The sequence below is a fragment of the Podarcis pityusensis genome (assembly GCF_964106645.2).
Source record: "Podarcis pityusensis genome assembly, chromosome: 1".
NCBI classification, from domain to species: domain Eukaryota; kingdom Metazoa; phylum Chordata; class Lepidosauria; order Squamata; family Lacertidae; genus Podarcis; species Podarcis pityusensis.
In genome coordinates, this window is record NC_138028.1 from 75,446,169 (window position 1) to 75,464,331 (window position 18,163).

At 45.0% G+C, this 18,163-nt stretch overlaps 1 protein-coding gene across 1 annotated transcript; it reads right to left on the bottom strand.

Annotated features, from left to right (window-relative positions):
- Nucleotides 1–456: 456 nt before the first annotated feature.
- Nucleotides 457–18,050, bottom strand: LOC308473708 (uncharacterized protein). Its single transcript, XM_080999453.1, has 7 exons — nucleotides 17,968–18,050; nucleotides 14,013–14,176; nucleotides 12,310–12,381; nucleotides 10,211–10,392; nucleotides 8,134–10,085; nucleotides 2,312–4,088; nucleotides 457–490 (listed from the first exon to the last, which is right to left on the bottom strand). Exons 2-5 carry the CDS (start codon nucleotides 14,074–14,076, stop codon nucleotides 9,246–9,248), a joined length of 1,158 nt encoding a protein of 385 aa, XP_080855579.1. The 5' UTR covers nucleotides 14,077–14,176; nucleotides 17,968–18,050; the 3' UTR covers nucleotides 457–490; nucleotides 2,312–4,088; nucleotides 8,134–9,245.
- Between the last annotated feature and the right edge of the window lie 113 nt (nucleotides 18,051–18,163).

Sequence of the window (18,163 nt, forward strand, 5' to 3'; positions counted from 1 at the left end):
GACACAAGCAGAAAGCAGGGAAGGAAAAACAGATGGTTAGTTTCAAGAATAAAAAGACAGATTCTCTGATCCAAAAGACTGAGCATGGAGCAATCGGGGCAATAGTGGGCGAAGCATTTTTGCAAATGTTAAAATCCCACCCATCTATTGTTTGGCAGGGAAGGAAGAGGAAAGAGAAGCCAGATAACCAGAAGAATTGTAAGTTTTTGAAAGAGCTCTTTGCACACAGCTCCAGCCGCTGGGTGGCATGGGGAACGGCCCAGTGTACACAATCTATTTGCATGTGCCTCTCTCCATCCAGCTGACGATATGCACAGAGAAGCCGATGCAGCCCATGCGTTAGACAGATGGGAGTGCAGAAAAGGATTACTTCTTGTTGACGGGATTGAAAGAAAAATTGTAGCTCTAGAATTGTGGTTTTTAAAAATGTGTTCCACAAGATAAACACAACAGTAACTTACTCAGACATCTTGGTTTTGTTGATGAGCACCTGCAACAAACCAAAGGCATATATATATATATTTAATACAAGTGTATTGTTTGGATTAAACAACACTGGTCACTACTAGAAAACAGAAATTGGTTTGTACTTATTGCCCAACTGCTCCCCATCTGCTGAGTGAGGAAGTAGTTGCCAAATTTATGGAAGGCTGCCAAATACATTTTCTCCCCCACCCCCCATATAATTTGTATTAATTTTTCCTTTTATAACACAACAAATACAAGCTTACAATAACAAACAAATATACTCTTTGCTCAGTCACAATGGGAAAAACCTATCTATACCAAGCCTTCCAGAAAACTTGCAAGTTTTAACCCTTGTAGAAACACTGTGTGCTGAAACCTCTGCAATAAACTCATATTGCAGCCCATGTGAGGAGACAAAGCATGCTTTGCTACTTAGTCAATAGCTTACATTTTATTGCAAGTGATTCTTATCAGTACATGTATGCATTCTACTGACTGCCATAATGGTGGTAACCGGAGAAGCACACAGCTATACATTTAGGAATTTGCTTCCATTTCAGCGGCTTCTCGGGAACAAGTTGCATTAAACTTTAAGGTTTCCCTGTATTTTTGTATTGTTTCAAATCGATTATTTAAAAGGTATGTGCCTCCCCCCCCCCCCAGCCCAACAGTGTATGAAGTAACTACTTTGCTATCTTTGGATCGCAAACGGATGGCCATTATACTCAGAATGAGACAAGGAAGAGTTAAAAGATGGCCAGAAAGGACACCCCCGAAGGCCATGGCTGACCTCCCGAAAGAAACCCTATCCTGAAAAATGTGTAGGGCCTATCACATAATGGAGAAGAAAGTGCTTCTAAAAATGGCTTGCAAAGGAGCTGCAGCTGTCTCCTTGGATTGTGGCCTGCCTTTCCTAGTGACTCAGGAGGGCCAATATGGGGTGTCACTGTGGTAACCACAGGTGGCAAAGGTGCAAATGACAGTGGGCGTGATATATGCTAGAAATAAAACAAAATACAAATAAGGAACAACAGAGGGAAATCATGCCAATCATCAAAATAGACATTTGTGTAATTTGCAGTTTTGCATCCTTTCCGTATTTTCTACAGTATATCCCAACTTGTCAGTTGCCTTTTTTGCAGAAATGTCAGCATGCTACTTGTGAAACCAGTGCCACTCAGACTCACTGAAAACAAAGCACTCTATTTTAATCATTTTCTTAGCAGCAAGTGCGAAAAAGGTCACGCGGTCAAGCATTACATCTTCCCCTTCCTTCTTTAACAAGTGGCTTTTCCATCTGCTCCCTACCGCCCCAAAATTGCTTACTGAACAGAGAGCAAGCTGACTCAAATTAGTTATGCTTTTCTTTCCTGAAAGGCAAAATCGTATGCTTTCTTCTTTTCCTTTTTCTGGTTAGGCTTTCTCCACCGAGCAAGTTTTAATATAGAAACAGGCCATGTTTTCAGCAGGGAGATTTGACTGCATTCTCAAGCTCAGGTTTCACAGTGCAAATTTACACTGCAGACTCCTTAACATCATGGGAATTAAATCTGAGGACGGAGTAAATCTGAGCTTTCCAGCTCTTGAATCATGAGAGCGAAAGCCACTTTTATGGAGTGGGACCAGCAACAAAGTCCGATGAAATTGACTGCTGTAACAGGCTAAAGAAAGGAAAGACAGATGGGTGCTCAGAGGACAGACTTTGACTCTAACACTGGGGTTTAGATCCTTTTCCCCCCAGTCAAGAATCATTAATCTAGGAACCACAGAGTTTCTACTCTTTCTTTCAGCCTTTTAGAACAGCAAGGGGGGGGGGTCAATAAGAGACATGCAAAGGGCTCACCTAAGTCCCAAGAAGAAAAACACACAGCGCTGGTGGGAGGACTGGATCAACTGGCAAGCCACGGGCAGCTGGCTTACTGAGGAGGTATAAATGTGTTTCTTAAACAGCTCAGCAAAAAAACCCATTCTCTCTTTAAGGGCATGGAGTCTTCCTTAGACCAATGGTGTGTAAGGGTCCAGAAATACAAACCACCCCCCTCGGCTAAAGCAATCAATTTGGGAAGCAGTCAAGAAGTCTTGGAGAAGTCAGGCAGCAGGGAGAATAACAGAAGAGGAAGCGTATTTTGCAGAGTGTTGGGAGCACAGTCATATATTTTACATGGTAAACAGGTAAAATGAATCCAGTGAAAGACACATATGAAAAATATACATATACACATGCTCAGAACTTCAGTTAATTTTTAACATAGACAACATTTAAAGGGCCCACCCTAATTTCCTTGTGCACCCAATTCAGGTACATACTACCTTATTGATATTTTTGTATTTATACCACACGTTTTCTCCAAGGACACATCGGATTCTCCTATTTTACCCTTGCAACAACCCTATGAGGTAGGCTAGGTGAAGTGATAATAATCTATATAGCATGTTAGTGTGTTCAAAGTGCTTCATACATAGTAATCCAGAAGGCAAGGTAAAGTAAATGTCGGCAGTTCATGATGGGGAGTGGGAGGGGGGGAGTCATGGTTCAGAAACAGCAGCTTGTCTAACACCGCCTAGCAAATTCATTGCAGAAGCAGAATTTGAACATGGGACTTCCTGATTCAAAGCTCAGTTTCGTTGCCACTGTGCAACTGAACAAATTGCCTGAGGCTACTCAGCAAATTTCTCAACCAAGCAGGAATTTGAAGCAAACTTTTTACATAAGGCTAGTCCAATACATTTTGCAGCATGAAGCAAAGGTCCTCCCTACTGGCCCCATTTCACATGCAGAAGCTGACTGAACTTACAGTTGAATTTTACTTCAGAAATTGCACTGGGCCATCAAACTCCACCACACCTGAGGGAAGCAGGCAGCACACAGAGCCTCACCACAACTCCCTATTTGCTGCCTCCAAATCTGTTGCCACCATGGCCACCCCACTCTGTCTAAGACAGTGGTGGCCAGACTTGGCCCTCCAGCTGTTTGGGGACCACAATTCCCATCATCTCTGACCACTGGTCCTGTTAGCTAGGGATGATGGGAGTTGTAGTCCAAAAACAGCTGGAGGGCCAAGTTTGGCCACCACTGGCTAAGAGAAGGGCCAGCATCCTACAGCCCAAATCCACCACTTTCCCACTTTCCCACAGACTCTCATTGGGTATCGTTTAAGAAGTCAATACCGAGGAAATAATCACATTCATCAGCTGCAGCTTTAAGCTGCACGGTCCATGAAAACTGGCTTTTCAAGTTTATATCCAAGGAAGATGGATTTTAAGGCTTCTCAGTAGTTTGGTGGATTTCGGATGTTCTCTTCCCTCCTGCTCCTCCTCTCCTTTTTCAATGCTTCCCGCAGACTCAATACATCCACGTTTGACACGCTGTGCAGGTACAGATCTTAAGTTCAAAGAGATACTAAAGAAGGATTACAGCACCCAAGGCAATACTGCAGTATAAATTCTCCTCACAGCTTCCAGCAACTCTCATTCCCCTGACAGCAGCAAGCAGGGCTAGTATAGCACTGGAATGCTGATCCTTAAAGGTGCTGAATGGCTAATATGATGATGATGATGATGATGATGATGATGAAGCCTTTTTGGTATGATAGCCTCTCTTCCCACAGGGTCCTCCTGGGCTACCTAGGACAGACAGAAATAAGTACAAGAGCCCCATAATACATGCTATTTCTAAATGCAAACAATGGGTTTGCCATGTATTGATCATAGAGATAATTATGTACAAAAACTGGGTTGGCTGCATTATCTAGACATCACACAGGAAGATAGTTTGCTGCTAATTATAAATGTGACATTAATCAGGGCAATTTGTATAGAAATAACCCCAAGTGCAGAAGGCAGTTTCTCCATGTGCTGTAGAGGGAAGAGACGGGGCTCATCAACCTGGGAAGGGAACCTGCCTAGAAGGAAAACACTTATTCTAAGCCTCTGCTGCATTGTGGGATATCTCGGGGAGAAGAAAAGGCTAAGGAGTAAACCCTACACAAACCCAAAGTAGAGTACAGAGTGCTTTTGGACTACAACTCTCATCATCCTTAGCTAGCAGGACCAGTGGTCAGAGATGATGGGGATTGTAGTCCCACTGTTTGGGGCACACTGATAGAAGGCACTCCCTGCTACAGAGTGGGCGAGGGCAGACCTTTGAACCTCCAGATGTTGCTGAACTACAACTCCTATCATCCCTACCTAGTGGGGCTAATGGGAGTTGTAGTCCAACATTTTGAGGGCCACAAGATAGCCAGTCCTGCACAGAACTCTGGAATAAATCAGGAGCCTGAAATTCAACTTCATGTTTTGAATCCAGGCTGCTATAAGTCCACTTTCACATTTGATTCTGGCATAAAATGTCCGCTCTGATTCAGCTAGATTATAAAAGCAAACGCAATGCCATCTCAAGCCTCTCTGTTAATCAGTAACCACCCTGCTAGCTGCAAACAGTCAGAAAGCACTGCAGCTCTACTTCCTGTTCTGGCACCTGGGCAACTCAGGAAATGGCTGTCTGCACTGTCATAGAGAGATTGCAGTGCCAGAGAAGGGAGAACAACTCGTCTTAGTAATGAATGCGCTCTGGCATAGCCTGGTGAGAAAAGCGTGTGTCACATGGGCATGATCAAGGTGGAATCGGACTTCATTTTATTAACCTCAAGTGTCCAGCTTTCATATTGCCCGTCTTGCTTTGGAATACAGCTTCCTTCTGCCACCTGCTGGTAGAAGCCCAGCCAAAGCAACATTTAAAAAGGTAAAATGCAGAAAGTCAGTTGCAACAGAGCCTTGCTGAAAGTAACAGGACAGGGCTGAACCGAACAACTACCGTATTTTTCTCTCTATAAGATGCACTCAACCATAAGATGCACCTAGTTTTTAAAGGAGGAAAACAAGAAACAAGAAAGCAACACAAAGCCTCTTGAGCGAAGAGGCAGGAGCGCTCCGGCTGTGCTCAGGAGGCTTTGTGTTGCTTTCACTGAAGCCAGGAGAGCAAGAGGGATTGGTGCGCACTGATCCCTCTTGCTCTTCTGGCTTCAGCGATAGCTGCGCAGCCTGCATTTGCTCCATAAGACGCACACACATTTCCCCTTACTTTTTAGGAGGGGGAAAGTGTGTCTTATAGAGCAAAAAATACGGCAACTTATTGCAGTAGGGCTAGGGCTGCAATACCTAGAGTGTAAGACACTTTTAATTTCATAGAATCATTTATGAAACTTCTGGGTAAGACAAAAACCCAGAAAACTGAAAGGGTTGTCCTTGTAGAGAGGAAGAATGCTAACAGGACTTTACACAAAGATCAGCTATCATATAGAGTCAGTTAGAATAAGAAAAATGGCTATAAATCTCCTGACCCTGCCGAAGAGCTCAAAATGCATAGGGCTCTTGATACCTGAATGCTGGCAGCCCCTGTGAGTTTTCTGAGTCAGAATGTATGTGCATCAAGGATATGCCTATACTTCTCTGCCTGTACTTTTCAGTTGGGTAGCCTCAAACACCTCTTAAATACATCTCTATTAATGCCAGGTCTACATAGGGTCACAATGTTCTTTATTTAACATAATTTATCATATTATAGAAACGCTACTCACATATGAGACATTTGAAGCCAAACTTCAATCAGAATGCTTTATAAAGGATTAAGTATTCTAGTGTCAATTTTATCACTGGGATAAGTTTGCAGCATGCTGGACTGCTTTGAACCACAAACTGGTAGAACTTATAATAATAATGTCATTTCTGTCTTATATTATTATTATTATTATTATTATTATTATTATTATTATTATTATTTTGTACCCTGCTCATCTGGCTGGGTTGCCCCAGCCACTCTAGGCGGCTTCCAGCATATATAAAAACACAGTAAAACATTAAACCTTAGAAAGCTTCCCTATACAGGGCTGCCTTCAGATTATATAAATGTTATATAATTACTCATTCCACAGGGTGGGTTCCACTACCGAGAAGGCCCTCTGCCTGGTTCCCTGTAGCTTTACTTCCCGCAAGGAGGGAAGCGCCAGAAGGCCCTCAGCACTGGACTTCAGTGTCCAGGCTGAACGATGGGGGTGGAGACGCTCCTTCAGGTATACTGGGCTGAGGCCATTTAGGGATTTAAAGGTCAGCACCAACACTTTATATTGTGCTCGGAAATGTACTGGGAGCCAGTGTAGGTCTTTCAGGACCGGTATTTTATGGTCTCGGTGGCTGCTCCCAGTCACCAGTCTAGCATCCCCATTCTGGATTAATTGTAGTTTCTGAGTAACCTTCAAAGGTAGCTCCACAGACTACATTGCAGTTGTCCAAGCAGGAGATAACCAGTGCATATACTACTCTGGTGAGTGTGCAGGCAGGTAGGTTCTCAGCCGGTGTACCAGGTGGAGCTGGTAGACAGCAGCCCTGACCTGAACACAGAATTGACTTGCACCTCCATGGATAGCTTTGAATCCAAAATGAGTCCCAGGCTGGGCACCTAGTCCTTCAGGGGCACAGTTAACCCATTCAGGACCAGGGAGTCCCCCACACCTGCCTACCCTGTCTGCCAGAAACAATATTTGTCTTGTCGGGATTCAACTTCAATCCATTAGCTGCCATCCATCCTCCAACAGCCTCCAGACACTCACACAGGACATTCACCACCTTCACTGGTTCTGATTTAAATGAGAGGTAGAGCACAGCAGGGCTGGTTTGCTCCTCCAGCATCTTGAATATTTGCCAAGCTATCTGGAGGGGAGGTGCAAAACTACCATAATGTTCTGAGCCACATTTTGCATTGGATTTTTAAAAGGGGGAAGGTAGAGCAAAGGATGGATTCTGTTTTCATTGCTGCTCAGGATGCTGAAACAGAGTTGGAGGAACCATAGGAACTCCCAAGTTTTCTTGCTGCCTGTTGTGCTTGTTGCGTTAGAATTCCTCAAGGCTACTGACTGGTAGAGTCAAAGCATTCATAGCATTTTGCAGGTGCAACAGACAAGGATCAAGGACCAGCTCACATCCCAACCACCCCAGTCTGTACAGACACACACACCCCCGCCCATCTGCTTCAGTTTGCTAGGGATGAAACCAGCCAATGTTCTTCATAAAAATGTTCAAAATCTGCAACCACAGTACAAAATCTGAAAGAACAAGAAAAAAATACAACCAGAATATTTGAAAAAAGAATAAATACCTACTTTATTCCAATCACAGAATCTAGGATTTTAAGCACCAGATTTAAATTCCACTGCTGACAACCCACCTGCTCTCTAATGCCGCATCCATCCCTGATTTAAGAGTCTTTTATGCAAATGTTACAAACTCTCATCTTGTAGGAGCTGGAAAGTGCTGTCAAGACAATCTCCACTTTGAACGTTCTGCTCCAGCGTTATAATTTCCCTGACAATAAAAGAGGCCTACAGTGGCTCTGCTAAGAAAGGGCTGAATTATCACATTTACAGAGTTATGGAAATAGGCATAGCTGCTGTGGAGAGCCATTTACCTCATCAAATTGGGTAATTTAAAGAGCTTGTTGGTGTATCTCAGCACAAAAGCAAGGATCAGGGATGTATGCAAACTGTAATTTCACAGGAGCATTAAAAAAACCCCTCCCAAACCACAGATTGTGGTACTAGATGCATAATTTCGTTTCCTAGGAAACTCAGTTTTCACTTTTTAAAAAAGCAATTTTTTTAGTCTTATGATTACCAGTATTTGTTTGAATGTGTCTGGGCAATGTCCTGGTCAACTTCAGAAAGCAGAAGAATTCCAAACTAAGATTTCCAGTGGTGACAGTCCTCTGAATAGTTCCAGTCCCCTGAATAGTTCCTTGTTCTTCTCATTACTGGCCAAATCAAGTTAAAAAAAAAGACGCGCACACACCCTGCAAAGTATTTTTAGAGCAGAGTAAACATAGCCCTGGTCCACAGCTCAGTGATAAAGCAGATACTTGCATACATAAACTTAGTCCTTGGCATCTTCCATTGAAGGATTTAGATGGGCTGCAAAAGGATCTACTGGGGGAGGATGGTTTAAGGCAGCTCAATATAAGGCAGCTTCTTCATAACAGAAACATTGTAATGGCATCCTTAGGCCTTCTGACTGGCTTTGAGCGCTCACATGCTTTCTTGCGGTATTTGGTTATTTACTGTATCCTAAGATCCAAAGTAGGCGTGGCTGCTGCAGTCCCATGTGCTGAAACCAGGAACTTGCTGTAGAACAAGGGTGGTAAACCCATGGGCCAAATCAGGCCTGCCAAGCCCTTTCAAGTGGTTGCTTTCCTCCCCCAGTGCAATGCTGCAAGGGGGAGGAAAACCACTGCCTATGGTCTTCAGAGGTTGGGCCCTTTTTAGGAGAGACAGCAATAGCCCTCAACACTGCAGCACTGAACTGTGGTGGAGAGATTTAAATCTCCCCGGGGAAGTTCAGCCCTGTGACGGGGATGTGTAGTGTGTGTGGCTGTGTACATGGAAGAAAGCGTGTGAAAGAATTGAGAAAGGGTAAGAAACAGTGGGCCCAGGATGATCATGCCCACTCTGGAGACACCCACTTCTGCTTTCCTCAAGCCCTCCACCAGGGCATGGCCCCTGAAAGGCTAACCAAGAGCGAATGCAGCGAAAAAAGTTGAGCCATCCCTGCTGCGGAAAAAGAAGGTGGGTGAAGAGAGTGTGTACAATGCAAGACCTGCTCCCTCTCCTAGATACGGGGAAGGTGCTGGGAGAGGAGGGACAGGCAAGGGGAGAAGCTTCAGTCACCATGAACCACATTCCTCCCCACCTTTCTACATGTGTGAGATGAAACTGCTGCCATCTAGCCTGACCCTATGTCCATGCCATCTTCCTCGACATGGCTTGTTTAGAGCACTCCATGTCCACCTCTCCAGGCCACAGAGACCTCTCTAGGTCCACCAGCAGGTCTTGGTGACACCCCCGGATGTTCACTGGGTACCTTGCTCTGACAAACTCATAAGCAGCCAGTAGCCTCATGTGGTGCTTGACCATCAGGTACTGGATGACGCAGGTAGGACCCAGGGAGTAGCCATCCCTGCAGTGAATCAGAACCCGCTTCCTCTTCTCCAGCGAGGCCTCAAGGCACCGGTTGATGTCCCAGAAGCATGGCTGCTGCAGAGAAAGGTGCTCCTCCTCCAAAGGCCCCTGGACGTGCACCTTGAGGCGGGACCAGCTATGCTGGGGCCCTCGGCTGCAGGTGCAAGGGATGAAGCTCAGCCTGCAGTCCCTGGGCAAGCTGCTCACGTCAATGATGCTGTCAATCTGGTTCTTGCACAGTGCCTGCCCACTGTAAGCTGCACGGAGGTTCCCCACATAGATGAAGTCTGTTACCCTGGCAATGACCGGCTCCAAGAAACCGAAGCCCGCCTGCAGCTCCCTTGGCTTTGGGTCACTGGCCTCCCTGGATTTGAGACTCCCATTGCAGCGCTTCTTGGAGCTAGAAACAGATGACGGATTGGGACTGAATTCAAAGCCGCCCTTTGGCAGCAACGGAGAAAACAAAGAGTTGGAAGACTTGGGCTTGGATGGAGATCCCGTTGGCTTGGAGGGGATGGATTTGGACGAGGAACTGGGTACAGAGGCACAAAACAAGGATGCCCGTTCCAGGGAACCAGTGCTGCTGGCTGCCCCACCACTGTGGGCTTGTTTCATCTATTTGAAAAAGAGGAGAAAGGTATCAGTTAAGTTCCTACTACTAGATTCACAAACTGATGCAGCCGCATGACAGACAACAAACTGTGTATTTCCCAACAAATGTCTCTTAGATCATCACTCACCTGAGTATCAAGGTTCTCCAGAGAGACCAAGCCACTGTATTGCCTGGCATTGTCTGATGAGAGGGATAAGCAGAGTGTCTGGTGAGTCTTCATGGGTGACCGAGGCCTAGATGAAGCTTCTCTGTGGACTATCTTTTGTTCCGGCACTTCATTCCTGCTCATTATCAAGTCTGGGCAAGAACCTGCAAGAACAGGATGGTTCCCCCCCAAGAACAGATGCTCATGAAATAGCTCCCCTTTGCACAGATCTACAACGTATCATGAATGCTAATGAATTGTGCCTCTGGGAAGAGGCAATTCCTTTCACACAACTCCCACTGCCATTGCTTTTAGATTATATTTTGCCATGAGCACACACACGGCTTTAAGCAGAGCCTTTCACTGGAAGGTAGCTGTCACATCCGTTTCTATAAGCATTCCCTCTGTCTCAGCGTATAAACGTAAAATATGCTAATAGACCACTAACGAAAACAAATTAAAATGATTCATCTACTCCTTAAAATGTGTGAGCTGTATCCTTTCTATGTTCTATTTACAGTACAGCCGCTGAACTTAGTGGATTTTAGTGAGCCATGTCCATTAATTTCAATGGGCCCATTCTGAGTAGGACTAACAACCCTGTGTGTTTTGAATCAGCCTGATATTTAAGCACTAGCCTGGCAGTCATAGGTGATCAGGAATTCCATTCAGGTGAGTAAGCAAGCTGGCAGAAAGATGGAGCGTTCCATTGCTCCACTACAACCAGAACAGAACAGAACACAGGCTGGCTGCTGGAAGAAGAGGGAAGCTCCCCTCCTCTGTACCCAGCATAGAAGTGCAGCAAGCTGCCATAGGAGAGACTGAGCTCTTTGTCATCCTCTGCAAGCTGGTAGGTTTGCTTGCAGGCTAGTAACTTTTGTGGGCTTATTTGCAAGGCTGGTTTAAATGCACATTGCCTGTGCCTTCAGCAAAGAGCATGCAGTTAATAACTGTATGATGTGCCACTTGCCTTCCAGAGGCAACATGGAAAAAGAACCACCACTGAGTGTTGTTAACATGGGTGACAGTTATTAGAGGCTCTAGGCCTTAACTTCTTTATGCATTAAAATTAATTAGTAAATAGCAGGATCTGTTCATACTGAAAGCCCGAGAATACCTTGATCCTACAAATGAGTGTAGCTGTGACAGAGGACAAAATGGCTTATGCCAAAGCAACTCCTGCAGCACCCAAAGCTTTTCCCAGTAGCACAAATCCATCCTGCTAGGCTGCTAATCCATTGCAATCCAGTTACAAAAATCCACAGCCAAACATGCACAGTTAGGCTACGTATTCTGTGCTTCAAATCAAGCAATTTGTTGTTAATTTGGAAGATGCTCTTTTCTACATACTTATACAACAGAGATTATTCCAGGTAAAGCAGCACTTACATTATAAGATTGCTACTTTGAGTGAGATCTGTTGCAGAAAAGCAGGAAATAAATGAAGTAAATAGAGTTGAGTCCAATTCTGCTCTTCCACTGCTTGCAGAAAGGCTTTTGATCCAGCAGACGCTGGAAAGGTGGGAAAGAAGCAATTCTCACCAATCCTTCCTGCAGTCCTTGAAAAATCTGGACCCTCCAGAACAACATGGAAGGTGGCAGGGGTTAGAAACGGGGAATCCACAAAAATCACCTTCACCTTTCACTAGTCTGCTGAATCAAAAGCCCAAGGAGAAAGCCACAAGGGGATCCAACAACAAATTCTAGCTGCTGAACATGCACAGGCTATCATCTTTCCTCCCCATAAGAATCCAATGTTTTGCTGTGTGGCCAGCAGCTCTCCATCAAAGACAATAGCTACTTTTGCCCTATTCATTGGATTCTGCATTAAGAGTTGTGAACAAATTCTGTACCCTGAAAAAGTATATCTGTCCAACCTGTCTCATTCATGCAAAGTATAGAGATGTGCCTATATTTCCTTGATGTGCATGATTTGTTCTCACAGTCACAACAAATGGTGTCACCATCGTTCAAATGTTCGAATTCTTTCTTACCGTCCAGATTCAGTTTCAGTATTCAGTCCACAGGCGCAGAATACAAAAGCAGATAGTATATTGGAATGCGCCGCACACTTCACCTACCTGTACAGTGTTGGGAAAGTGCCACGGGGGAAGACAGGTGCAAGGCCTTCCAAAGGTGCTTTGTAAGCAAGCCTGGAAATTGAGAGAAAAATGCATGTTGGCAAGGAATGGCTTATCAGATAACATCAAAAGTAAAAATAAAAGCACATGTTAAAGCTGATGCATGCAACATGTGAGCTACCACCCCAATCCCGTGCAATGCTTATGGTTGGCAATACTATTACCGTTTAGAACATATTGAAGCACCTAAAAAAATCTAAGAGCTGTGCAAATGAGTCCTATGTTTGCTGTGCAAGGGACATTTCACCACAGCAATGTAGTGGCCACGGTGTTGCATTAATGCAGCACAACACTTGGGATGTTGCACCAGGGAAGGTATTCCAGAGACTGCACTGTAAGACACTCCTTCGTGTGTTTCCTCCTTGAGAGGTCCGGATGGTGGCAACAAGAGAATGGGCCTTCTCTGAAGTGGCTCCCTGTCTGTGGAATGCTCTTTCCAGGAAAGTTTGCCTGGTGCCTTCATTATACACCTTTAGGCGCCAGGCAAAAACGTTTCTTTTTAACCAAGCCTTTGGCTGACCTAATCAACATCCTATACCATTTAAAATGTGGCTCTTTTTTGGGGGGGGTGTTATTGGATTATTGTTTTTATTTTTATTTTATATATTGTGATCTTTTTTGTGGACTGCCCTGAGACCTCCGGGTATAGGGTGGTATATAAATTCAATAAATGAAATGAAATACTTTGTACAAGGCAGAGTCTCTGTAAGAGGGTCGATACAATAAGCACAAGACTTTCCATGTTGACATGAAGAGAGATTGCCTAAAATGGCACTTAGGCATTGTATCAACCATAGAGGATCAACTCAAAACATTTAGAGCAAGAGTCAAGGTTCATAGTCCGAACAACTCCCCAGTACCATGGACAGGCATATAATGATGCTACAAACATGTGGAAGCTTTGGTTCTATAAATTGGATGGCAGCTCCTATCATCCCTGACTATAGGCCAAAAGGCTGAGGTTGATGGGAGCTGGAGTCCAACAGCACATAGAGGGCCACAGGTTCCCTATCCAGGGCACACACAACAACAGAGGTCAGTGAGATGCTTCCAGGAAGTCTACAAATGGGGCATGATGTGGGAAGCATCCAATGAACTCAGAGAAGAAGGCTCCAGATTCAATCCTTGGTAGGATCCCAAGGAAGGAGGCCCAAGGAAGACCTCCACCTGAGACCCTAGAGAGCCACTGCCATTCATAGGAGAAAACAGTGAGCTACACATGAGACATATGAAGCTGATTTCTACTGAGTCAGACCATTGGTTGAAACTGTCTGCACTGACTGGCAGTACCTCTTCCAGATTCCAGACGAGTGTCCTTCTCCATCTGATCTAGAGATGCCAGGGATTGAATCTTTGCATGTCAATGAGTTACTTGGCTCTGTGGACCAGTGACCTTACTTAGTACTAGGAGGCTTCATCCTGAAGAACCACGTGTCCATGGCCCTCCATGAGGCAGGGACAGAGAAAGGGAGAAGAAGAAATGGACTCACACAGGGAAACAGGCTATTGCCACAGATCCAGGCAAGTTATCTGAACAACAGGATGCAGATTGGGTGTGCTGGTGTGTTTCAGCATGTCTTTGTGCAATAGAAGCCCTTTGAGGGTACCTTTAGAACTGGGTCTGTCTCTCTTCTCTTACTTACCTGTAATCCCACTTTTCCTAGAATCTGGTCCTTTGTTCATCATTATGCCTGCCGTTGACTCCATGGCATCCAAATCCGAAATATGGAAGAACAGATGGGCTCTAGACTCTAAACCCGCAGCAGGACAGCTCAGATTTACAGCAGGGCATAGAAGATCTAGCCTACTGGGAGAAGACAAAAAGGTAGAATGGCAAGTTCATATGCAAAATCCTTTGAAGGGTGGTAATGAAACAGTTCAAGTGTGCATGCTGAACAGAAGCAAGCTTGCATGCTCCAGAGGTGTCAAACCAAATCTGAATGGAAAACTGGACCAAATTGTTATTCTTACCAAAATTAGAAGAGAGTAAGTAATCTATTACAGTGGTACCTCGAGTTACAAATGCCTCAGGTTACAAACGCTTCAGGTTACAAACTCCGGAAGAGTTACCACGAGTTGAGAATTTTGCCCCAGGATGAGAATGAAAATCGTGTGCTGGCAGCACAGCGGCAGCAGGAGGCCCCATTAGCGAAAGCACGCCTCTAGCAAAGAACAGTTTCAGGTTAAGAACGGACCTCCGGAATGAATTAAGTTCGTAACTAGAGGTACCACTGTATTTGAAACTCGTCCCCAACCAAAATGAAGAAAGCAGCAAGTTGCTTCTTAGAGTTCTAAAGTTCCTCATGTTGTGAAAACATGCCAAAGTATATATCCATATATGGGCACTAAGATCATATAGGCACGAGAAAGCATTATATACCTTATGCCTGGGGAAAGTCGCAATGAAGGGGAAATGTGGCATTATTAATTGAAATATTCAGGGGAGCTGTCTGATTATTAAAAGTAGCTTTAAGTGCTTGCAAGAGGAAGTTCTCATCCCTGGAAAACGATGACGTTGTTTGTGAGCTGTAGCCCTTTTGGAGTTCTTGAATAATTATTCAATAATTGTAATAATTTTAATCCCTAACACCACTTGTAGACAATGCTGTATCTCTGGCTGTGGAGAGTCCCCATCAGTTCAGGGTGCAGCTGTAGCTGGCTTCTAAGAGCCAGCCTGAAAGCATGTTGCTCCAAAGCATTAGAAAGAGGAACTCTGACAGCACAGAAGTGGATGTTGTGTAGGCGGGCAGGAGAATATCAAGCAATGATCCAGAATCAATATAATGTCTTCTTTCCTGAGTTATCTCCCCTGCCCCCAGTGCTCCAGCTTTCACTGCACAATGTCGGCTTCTCTGTCTTGTATATTTAACCACCATCCGGCATGATGTTATAAATGTTCCACATTGAGATTAATCACCCCACATCAAATGCGCAAACTGGCACTGTGTTGTTAATGATGTTTACACATTCCCACACAAACTGGAACACGTTCGGAGGCAATCTCCGATTACTTGATATTGGCACACACGCAGGAGCAGAAGGACGAAAGGTCACCGCTTGCTTGAGACCACCGCACATGACCCTTGGGGCTGGGCAACCCACATCTTGGTCTCATCCAGAAGACAAGAGCATAAAAAGAGCCCTAATAGACCAGACCAAGGACCAATCTCCTCCAGCTTCCTATTGGCCACAGTGGCCAACCAGATACCTCCTGGGAAGCAGGATATGAGGGCAATAGTACCCTGGCTACTACGGTTGTCCCCCGCCCCCAATTCACCCCAGCGACTGGTATTCAGAGGCACTGGGGTCCTATAGGAAAAATGGCAACGTTGGTGCCCCGGTCCTTTCCCAGAGCACCACAAAGGAGGAAGTTTACGAGCGCACACAATAAAGCTCACCAAGGGAAAGAAAAGAGAAAGATATGAGCTATTCTGAGACATCAGACGTAAAACAAACAAAGCAAAACTAACAATAAAAGAGTCCGGGGTCTCCTGGGGCGGCCAGCTCCCCCTCCCTGACCCCATAGCCCACTTCCGTGGCAGAGGCCACGCTACAAGTTTTGCCCGCCGGGTCCCCAGCGCGCCCCTCTCCGCCCGTCGGGCAGCCTCACATACGCGGAGCCGGGGCTCGCAGCTTCCTTTCTCCGCCTCGACGGGAAGTGGTGCCGCGCTCTTCAGCAGAACTTCGGGCTAAAGTTCTGGCTGCGCTTCCAGACGCAGCCCTCGAGGATCGCCCTGCGCTGCACCTGCCAGGAAGGAGCTCCGCGCCCCGAAATCCACGCCGGACTCTCGGCGCTTCCTAGCCATCTCTTGGCGAGGGAAAGAAGGGGGGCCGCGAGGACCGTGCAAGGGCAGGATGGGAAATGTAGTCTGCGAGGCGCAAGCGGGGAGCCTCCGCCTTCCCAGGAACGCCCCTCGCCTGCCCGCGGTGGGCGGCGAACTTGGCCCGCCCCCGCCCCCGCCCCCGTGGTCGTGTTCCGCGTCTGTTTCGCTTTCAGCGCGTGCCACGAAGTGCTTGGCAGGCAGATCTTTTCTCTAGCTCAGAGACAAGGCTGTAGTTGGGGGCGGGGGGGGGAGAGATCATCTCGGAATCATCTGTCAGATCGCTCGTATTTAAATAAATCCAAAGAACACACTGTGCATTTGCAAAGCGTCCTGTGGGTGGATCTTATTGGTTTGTCTCTTGTAACTCTGAGGTGATGGAAAAAAATGCTGCTGTATCAATCTCCTGAGAGCAGATGGGTGTTCGACTAAGATTGACAGTACTGCCTTTAGGTGGTGTATGTGTTTGTGGGGATGGGGATGGGGATTTCCACCCCCTCACTAATTATGGCTCCTGTGAATAGTCACTGTGCTTACTGCACATGTATTTAAACTTTAATTGTATTTTCATCCTGTAATTTTTGCATATTATTGCCATTTGACTCTATCTCCATTTTTTCACACATATATACTGTGTGTGCGCACGCACACATTTGCCAACTGAGAATAACATGTCATGCATCTGATGCTATTCTCACCAATTGAGAATAATATTTATGCAGCTGGTCCATAAAAACTTTTTCCAGAACAAATTTGTTAGTCTTTAAGATGCTACAGTACTAGCCTTAAGGATTCTTTGGTGGAAAGATAACAGAGTTATAGCCACTCTGACAACCCGGTTGCTGGTGATGTTTCCTAGTTCTGTGTATTGCAGGTAATTAAAGTATCGGGGCCAGATACTCTTACTTACAGTATATATAATTACAGAAGTGTGCTTGCACACGAAAGCTCATACCAAGAACTAACTTAGTTGGTCTTAAAGGTGCTACTGGAAGGATTTTTTTATTACAACAAAATTGTTAATGTTTTACTGATTTTCACTAGAGTGAAAAGCTTGGGTATCTATATAGCATGGTTAAATAGCCATATGGGCTATTTAGTAGGGCTGTTTACTAGATGAAGGATATTGTTTCTCCCTACATATATGGATTGCAAATAAAGAGCATGCCATTTTTTTTATCAAGGCATATTCGGCCATGGTATCAATCAGAGCAACAAAAGATTGCTATCACATTTGAAAGCTTAATCTCACAACTTTCTCCATGTGGAAATTCTGGATGTTATTCTGTCTTATTGTGTTATAAAATATGTGCATTCATTACATATAAATGTAAAAGTATGCTTTCTGAGTTGCAGGGAAATGTATTTTTAGAATGATTTATTTGGTACCACATTTATTTTACACAGATAACTGTCCTTCATGGTAAATAGTCTCTGTTACCGCTGTTTTGCATCAAAAGGAAGCCTTGTTGAGTTCAAGGTCTCTAAGTGTGTTTATAGATTTGTAGGCTTAATTCAGCTACTAGCCTTATGCTGCAGTCCTAGACCCACTGACCTGGGAATACTTCTAAGTACAGGATTATGCTCTAAAATACACAGGAATCCTGCAGTTCAGTTTGGTGGCTGAGCAAAAACATTCAGTTTGATTCTTAGCCATATTTCAAGGTCAGCTAAACAAGTAGGAGGCAGCATTACAATGATGCAGATCAGTTTCCTCATTCTTCTTCAGGACTCCAGCTGAGAATGGCTAAAAGAAAATATACATAATGGCACTTACCTAGCTTTAAAAGCAGGAGTGTCGGAGACTGATGAACTGGTTTTTATTTTTGCTTCCTTGTTGCTAAAAACTTGCCAGTTTGCAGCTCCTGCTGGGGCTGCTTGAATAAATCAAACAGCCAAGCAGCCCCAGTCATTTATGAAGGGTCTACTCCTCCACAGAGCCAATTGCGATTGGTGGACCACTGCTCATTTTG

Bases quoted from the DNA above. Each gene is read 5' to 3' on its own strand.
- LOC308473708 (XM_080999453.1), bottom strand. From the start codon at position 14,076: ATGGAGTCAACGGCAGGCATAATGATGAACAAAGGACCAGATTCTAGG. The intron at 10,393-12,309 runs GTAGGTGAAGTG...CTGTTCTTGCAG, and splicing joins ACTTTCCCAACACTGTACAG to GTTCTTGCCCAGACTTGATA. The intron at 10,086-10,210 runs GTGAGTGATGAT...TTTTTCAAATAG, and splicing joins TGGAGAACCTTGATACTCAG to ATGAAACAAGCCCACAGTGG.